General features: G+C 42.8%; 1 protein-coding gene across 1 annotated transcript; it reads left to right on the top strand.

Annotated features, from left to right (window-relative positions):
* Window positions 1–717: 717 nt before the first annotated feature.
* LOC102201647 (transmembrane 6 superfamily member 2-like) lies at window positions 718–5222 on the top strand. Its single transcript, XM_005721192.1, has 10 exons — window positions 718–1181; window positions 1826–1929; window positions 2020–2117; window positions 2213–2316; window positions 2388–2470; window positions 2554–2678; window positions 3650–3751; window positions 3843–3935; window positions 4027–4146; window positions 4256–5222. The coding sequence occupies exons 1-10, from the start codon at window positions 1090–1092 to the stop codon at window positions 4463–4465; spliced, it is 1131 nt and encodes a 376-aa protein (XP_005721249.1). The 5' UTR covers window positions 718–1089; the 3' UTR covers window positions 4466–5222.
* The last annotated feature ends 2793 nt before the right edge of the window (window positions 5223–8015 follow it).

Genomic DNA, 8015 nt, shown 5'->3' with positions numbered 1-8015 from the left:
GTGTGTGTGAAGGGTTGTAGCAGTAGTATCGCCTGCCTGTCTGTTTCTACTCTCTGCGTGGACTCCCCACCCCTCTCTGTGCTCTCTTTCCACTGGTGACTAAGTTTCTGAGGCAACAGCAGCATAATCCTCTTCAGCAGCTTTGTTACAGAAGATAAGGGTGCGCTGGATGTAGACCTGCTTTACCCACCCTTGTTCATCCATGAGATGGTGTTGTGTAACGCAGGTGTAGGCATTCTTCACAATGAGCTTTATGAGGCAGTGCTTTACAAAGAAACAGAAGCTATGTAAAAATGTCACACTGATTGTGAGTTTTAAACAGTGACCTGACCTAAAAGACATAATCTTTGTTCTGAACTTTATGTTCTCTGTAAGATATCAAATCTAATCCACAATCTAATCGAGACTGGAGACATCAGATGGAGGAGTTAATCTTACACCAAACAGCACAGATGGCTCCTTAAACGAACCCCATGGGCAAGCAGACCCTAAAGACCACGCTTGCCCTGACATCACGTGACTTGAATAGCTGGATTGTACAGACTCATCTGGTGCAGGGTATCTACAAACAGCATGATTAGAAAGCAAAAAGACAGAAAACTGAACTTAAAAGGACTTCAAGGGGAGGAAACACTGACATGGGGAATCATCCTCCACCAGGTGGCAGTCTGTACAAAGACTGAGTGAATGTTTTAAAAGACGCATTTAATGACAGATCAGAGAATTTAATGAAAAACGTGAAGGAAAAGAGCGATATTTGCGCATGATGGGCGATTCAGCGGTCCGTTATCTGAACTTTGCATTACTCTCCCTTTAAATGTTCTCTCATTAGAGGTGCCTCCTGCCCGAGGTGAACTTTGACACCTGCAGGACAGCAGCAGGCTTATTGGAGCTGAAGGTTTCATCACAGATCAAAAGGCAACGTGACGCTGCTTTAAATCATCTCCTGCGTTCAGCGGCAGCGCAGAGGGCGCTGCTTTAACATGACTCGGTGCACAGCTCTGAAACGTGCTTAGGAGGGACAGATTTCTTTTTTATGTGGAACATTTTTAAGGTTCACCTTAGAGGCCAAACAACACGTTTACAAGAATGAGGCCACCGACGGAAATCAGCGTTTTTCTCCTTTCTCTTCTGGCACCTGGAGTTTTATACACAATGAACAACATCCCAGCGCTTCAGGAGTAAGTATGTGTGTAGTCGGATCATTTCAACCTAATCTCGGCCTGTTGTGTGGAGGCATGGTAAAGCCGCCGATATTAATAGGCTTATGAAGCGGCCCACAGCCTGAAGGGAAAAGGGCGTGTTTACCCAGAGGAGGAAAAAAAGATTCACCAAGGCTGGAAAATCTAATGCTGTGAACTTAAGAGATCCGTTATAAAGTCTTAAAACGTAGGCCTAAATCTAAATTAACGGAGTGTAAGGCTATATCGCCCACGATAATGAGCGTTAATCAATCAGTGTTACATCCCCACACTGCTCCGAGCTTTTGAATTTCACCAAAGAGAAACTGGCAATTAAAGAGCCGAGAAAGCTTTGAAAATAATCAAGTAACAGAAATGTTAATCTTTTTGAACCCTCTATCTAAACGTCCTCCTTTTGTGGCGAAAGCTGCGATATTTCGCAAAATTAGATCATTTTAAAGTCTCGTCGATCGTCACTGATCTTGAGTTAATTTTTAGAAAGCATAAAATGAAGTTTAAGTTTTATTCAAAGACTTGTCGTTTTATAATAAAGCAGCTTAGAGAGAATTAATTATCTACGTCGATCCTGATTTACTGGTTAATGTTCTCCAGAATAACTTGGTTGTGTCTGAACTCGTCCTCAGACCTCTGGTTATCTTGGGGATGGGAGCGGTCATCCTGGGGTCTGTGCTTCTCCTCCTCTTCCTCACTGTGCGGCACAAGGCTAAAGTGGACCCTTTGTTCTATGGTACAGTCACACAAACACACATGCTTTCATATAAATGAGTAAAGTCCAGGTGGACGGTTGTTATTTCTTTCTTTCTCTGTATGTTTGCAGTGTTCGCAGAGTTTTCCTTCACCTGCCTGGTGGGTCTGACCAATGCTTTAGAGCAGGATGGGTTCATCTCTGGCTTCATGGGCTTCTACATAAAAATGGTAACCTCTTGCTTTTCTCTCCAAGACTGATCAGTTTTGTTTTTTTTTACTTCATAAGTTTAAATGTTAAAGTTTGGATGTTTCTTTCCCTTCAGGGTGAGCCTCATCTAACCACTGCCTATGCACTGATGATGTCTTACTGGGAGGGCATCGTTCACTTCATCCTCTTCCTCGTTATCATCCACCGCATGTTCTCTGGGTAGGTTTTGCCGCTGCCGTCACAGTCTCTCATGTCTGTGCGAGTGAGACCTCTGACTTTCTGTCGTGCAGGAAGTCGTATCGTAGCCTGGGCCTGCTGTGGGCAGGCTCCTCCATCGCTCATCAGATCGTTCACATCCCAGGAGTGGTCATTGGTGAGAGCAGCATGAACACAGTCTGGTCAGATCGGCGCAGTTGTTTGTGACTACGTGTATTGATGAAGTTCTCATTTGTTCAGGCAAGTATGGGTCCAACATTCGACCAGCGTTTTGGAGGAATATCCCCTTCTTTTTGGCACCTTTCTGGGCAGCCTCGCTGCTCTTTAGCAGACCCAGAGAGATGCAAGTCATCACAGCAGATAAGGTAAAAAGTTCTCGCTTTTAGGATGTGTTCATTATACACTATATACTCCGAGAGTAGTCTAGCCAGAATTTGGTTACAGCTTACATATCTGTGCATATTGTAGTGCATTAAACTTTAAAATTCTGTAGCCACCTTTCTAATTAGGAGTCATGCTCAAGGTTGGAGACTAACTCAGCTGTCATAGGGCAAAAGGCAGGGTACACTGGGACACAGGGCTAGCACAGAGACAGACTATTCCCACTCATGGTCACACCCAACTGAGACTCATCAGTTAACCTGATATGCACCTTTGTGGATCGTGTGATGTCATCTGATTGTTGGGGTTTTCTCTCTGTTATGGTTCATGGGTTTCTAGGGTCTTTACCTCACAATATAAAGCACCTTGAGCGGAGTGTTGTTGTGATTTGGTGCTACATAAGTGACAGTTGGACTGATTTAAATTTGATAGAACAGGATCCAAATGACATTAAATTATACCTTAAAAAAGTGTGTGTATGTATATGTATGTAAGTTGGGAGAAGAAAATTGTTGTTTTTGCATATGAACTCCAGATGGTGTCAGAAAAATCATTTGGGGACATTTCTTCACAGTTGGCCTTTTTAACTTGTACCCACAATAATATTTATTCCACCTGAAATGCATTTTTAGTACTTGGAAAAACTCTGTTAGGTTCAGGAGGTGCTGGAGGGTACGTAACACCCTCTTGCTTGCTGTGAATTTTCCACACAGTTACATTCTTTATTCCCACATGAGCTCAGTGGGACATCACACAGGCTTCCCACTGGGGAGCAGGCAGTTTGAGAGCTGTTTTAATATCCAGTTTGACTGTGTTAGACATTTGTCTTCTCACAGGCAGCTCCGCTGGGTAATCTCCAGACACGTTCAGTTTTCCGATGCCCGTGTGAAAATAACCTGTACGGTGTAAAATGAACAGCACCAACATCAACTGTGAACATTTCTGTGTCGAGCAGATCGCTGCAGAGCAGAAGAAAAGTCTGCTGTTTCGACCCATTGACCTGCTTCTCTCACTGCTGTTACTGGGATCGATGGCCTTCTCCGTGTTTAGAGGCTTTGTAAGTGAAACATCACAAGCCCTTTTCTGCGTGTCGGTACTCGCGCTTCTGTTCGCGCTCCAGTCTTAACTCTCTTCGTGTTGTGCTGCAGGTAGTGCTGGACTGTTCTCTGGACACCTGTTTCACCTACATCTATCAGTATGAGCCGTACCTCAAAGACCCAGTTGGCTTTCCCAGGGTTATGGTGAGTCTGGAGACCGAAGACTCACAAACTGAGTTAACTCTAATATAATATGTAGTTTATTGTTTAACTGTTTGGTGCACAATTCCTTTAGATGCTCGTGTACTTATTCTACGCACTGCCATTGCTAACGGTCTTCATCTACGGTCTGAAAACACCTGGATGTAGCTGGATGTTGGACTGGACCATCTTCGTTGCCGGCGCCATGGCTCAGGTAATTGTAGTTTTCTCATCTCGTGCTGTGATTAATATTCGTTTAAACAAAAGGAAAAATGGAAAGCTTCATGTTGACTTCCCTCCCCCTCACTCGCTGTTCTCTCCAGACCCAGTGGTGCCATATCGGAGCATCTCTGCATTCCCGCACTCCCTTCACGTACCGAGTCCCAGCAGACAAACGGTTGCCTGTTATCGCTCTCAATGCGCTGCTCGCTGCTGCACCGGCGCTGCTGGCCCTGCGCTGCCACACAAACCCTGCTTATTTTATGAAACCTGTTCCTGCGGGACAATCCAACAGCAAGAAAAAGGAAAACTAGACCACACGCAAGCCACGGACTGGTGAGGAATGCTTACTGGGGCACGAACTGAATTAAATGCACACATTTTTCATCCCTAAAACCCAGAGGAAATCTAAAAACATTGCTCTCTCTGACTCAACTGTTAAAAAAAAATCAGTCACCTCACCCAGCACTTCCTGTATGGACTTCTGGACCCTGATAAGGAGGCTGTTGATGGAGGTGAGGACCGTGATCAGATCGCACAGCGTTCAGGTGACTCATGCAGACACCCAGTTTGTATCGTCACAAAACTTCAACTAACCTGAACCATGCAGGTCAGCAGCAGCACCGGAGAATGATTCAGTCCCTTTTTTTTTTTCTATACAGAAATCTAAACCAAAGCTACAAAATTTGAAGATTCATTTTTTTGATCTTGAATATTGCAACTTTCACCCTTCTGTGATTTTTAGCACCCCCCACGCTAACTGAGTATATTAAATGTTGAATATCAGCTGAATCCTCTGTAGGCTGAATAACTTAAGAGTTGCTGATAAGAGAGATGACTCACTCGAGCTGACAGCTTGGAGAAGAAAAAACCGCCTGGTGATCGACGTTGTGGTCTAGCCTTCATGTGACTGGAGCGTATAAAGAAATCAGACAGATACTAATCGCTATTCCAGTCCACTCCAAGTCCAGACTGTCATTTTCAAGTTAAATATTCAGTTTACAGTCATGTGAAACGGGGAAAGGAAGCACATGGAATTTGTTTTTGCTTAATAAACGACTTAAATGATTACCACGCTCATTCTTTCTATCTACAGTTTGAGAACTGGAGCGCTGAACTGTGGCTATTTTTGTATTATAAAAATGGGACACAGATTTCTCGCTGCTAGCTGTGCATGTCAGTGTTTGATTAAATTACATTCTCATTAACCTTTTCCTTCGCTAAATATTGAGAATATTTATGACTCTCATATCACGTCTGAGCTTCTAAACTTAAACGCACTTCTTCCCGAACCAAGTGGTTTACGGGTTCAGCAGTCGCGTCTCCGCGGCTGTCAGTGTTTTCTCCAGCTGGTGATGTCATTGTGCCCTACTGCACTGCTCAAGTTATCAGACTGATAAGAGGTGAACCCTGGATTTAGGTGAGCTGTCAGACACAGCGGCCACACAGATTACTGCAGGAAACGTCTCAAAAAGCAAAAAAACAAAACATGTTTTGGCTGCTAAAGTGTCATTTGACTTGGTGAATAGAACATTTCCCTTTTTTGTGTACATACAATAGGATATGCAGGACACAGCTGAATGTAAGATGCAGTACAAGAAGTTTGAATACTGAGTTTTGTTTTGTTTTTGTCTTTGTCACAATTTGTGGCTCAGATTAAGTTTGTATTTTATAACACACTTACACACTTTAGAAAGCACAGTGCAAATAAACGCAACCCTAACCCTGTAGGCTTTATCTTATTGCAACATGAGTGTCCATTAAAAACAGTTTAGTATGGTATAAAGTGTTGGACCCACCAACTGACTCTCAGTCATTAGGGTAGAGTCATGACCAGCCATACCGTCCGGCTCTGTAAATGAAACAGTGGGTCGTTTTTAAAAAGCTTGGTACTGTAATAGGAAGAAACTGATATTCCAGTGTAAGTGATGATACTGCAAAGCAGAAATATTTGGGAAACGCAGCAAATCAGCCAAATATAGTGGCAAACAATATAAAGTTTACAAGCTGAGTCCTGAGGCACATACCATGTAAAAGTCTTCATGCTCTGCTGAATCAATAACTGCAGAGCTCCAAACCTCCGCTAGCATCAACATCGCGCCAAAAACTTCCCGCTGGGCACTTCATAGTATGTGTTTCAAAAGCTAAATTGCTCCTGGAGGTGTACTTTAATCAGGTCCACCTTTGCAAAAGAAGATATTTTGCCGCTTCAGGTGAGTAGAGCATCAACAAAAGCACTGTGCAGAAGAGAACAGGCACTTTAAGTCAGATGTAGCATGACAGGGAGCTGTTGTGAAGGTGGGTTGCAAAGCAGCTTGCAGGATTCTGTAACTTTACCCAGACTAAAGTATTTTAAAGTGAAAAACCTATGATCATTTTCAACTCAATAGCATCCATAATTCACTTGAAATGATCTGTATTCATCTTATACTGAGTCCTGATGTTGCTCCTCAGTTTATCTATTGCCTAAAATAACCATTAAGAACTTCTTATTGACAAAATCCAGATGCTACAGTCAGATGATCCCTTGCCGCAAGGGGTCACCACAGCAAGTAGCTCCAAAGTTTTACACCAGATGCTCTTCTTAGTTTAACCCCACAGGGCATTTTTGTCTCTAGCTGGAACTGAGGTTTAGCTCGCACTACACTATGGAGCTAAAACAAAATAGAGAGATAATAGTAGGGGGGAAAACCCCGACTCAGATTAACTGATCTGATCAGGTTCTGGGTCGAGCATGACCTCGTGGCAAAACTACGCTGCGTTTGAAAGTGAAAACAGCTGATAGCATGAATGAAAAGCAGAACTTTTGTCCATTTTGTTCGCTTTATTAAGAATGGAGTACAACAGCAGGACAAAAAGTCATAACACCAAAAAAAGTGGATAACAGATCAAATATCAAAGAGACAAGAGACGAAAAAAGAGTGACATTCTACACATCGTGTAAATATGGCCGTGCAAATTAGGTACAATCAAGTGGTTATCTCAAATTATTCTGTAATCCCACCCACACTATGTCAATGGGACGTATACATTAGCTGAGAGTGCTTATGGGGATTGGGGAGTCTATCGGATTGGACAAGGTCCAGCTATTGATCAGGTTTGAGCCAATAACACACGTCACAATATTTACAGTACAGAGATTAGAGGCAATCAAATGATTAATTTTGTTATCGACTGATTGTTGGACTTACATATTGGTATAGAAAAATGGTGTTACGTCAGCTTTCTAAAGGATAAGTAAGAAAACGAGCATGTTCACTAGCAAATGATTCATAATAAATAGTAACATTACACAAACAGATATTAGAAAAAAAGCACGTCAGTCGAATAAAAGAGACCAGCTATTCAGGTGCTCTATGGAAAAGTAACAGCTACAGTACACGTACAAAAAGCTGGGATACCAGGACTATCTTGCATCAATTACATCTGTGCTTTGTAAACAGAATACTAAAATGAGTTACTTTTTTCATGTAGAACAAGCAAACCTTTCCAAAAAAGTGACTTGGCACTCCTCTAAGTTTCTGTCTTACATGCATACGTTCACACACTGCTGTCAGGCTGACAGACCAAGAGAAGGTTATAGTTTGCAGACGAGTGGAGGAGTTACTGTTTGGGAGGGTGGATGTTAGGGCGGTGCTAAAGTCAGTGTTCGCATGGACCTCGGTTAAAGAAAGCAGAGAGAAAATAAAAAGAAGCATCAAAAGCATGGAGGTTAGATTATGGGGATAATCTTATTCACTGGGGGAGTAAAGCTAAGCAGAGAGCACGGTTAGTGGTTAGAAGCAGGAAGGGCAAATGGAAATTGCTGTGATCTACTGTCTTTCCTTATGGGCCATGGTTAGCACCTAGGCATTGTGGATGTTG

Source organism: Pundamilia nyererei, unplaced genomic scaffold, assembly GCF_000239375.1.
Source record: "Pundamilia nyererei isolate P.nyererei 1_Seehausen unplaced genomic scaffold, PunNye1.0 scaffold00004, whole genome shotgun sequence".
NCBI lineage: Eukaryota > Metazoa > Chordata > Actinopteri > Cichliformes > Cichlidae > Pundamilia > Pundamilia nyererei.
Note: the sequence above shows the minus strand (reverse complement) of the source record. Positions and strands in the feature narration are given on the sequence as shown.

Bases quoted from the DNA above. Each gene is read 5' to 3' on its own strand.
- LOC102201647 (XM_005721192.1), top strand. From the start codon at position 1,090: ATGAGGCCACCGACGGAAATCAGCGTTTTTCTCCTTTCTCTTCTGGCA. The intron at 1,930-2,019 runs GTACAGTCACAC...GTATGTTTGCAG, and splicing joins AGTGGACCCTTTGTTCTATG to TGTTCGCAGAGTTTTCCTTC. The intron at 2,118-2,212 runs GTAACCTCTTGC...CTTTCCCTTCAG, and splicing joins TGGGCTTCTACATAAAAATG to GGTGAGCCTCATCTAACCAC.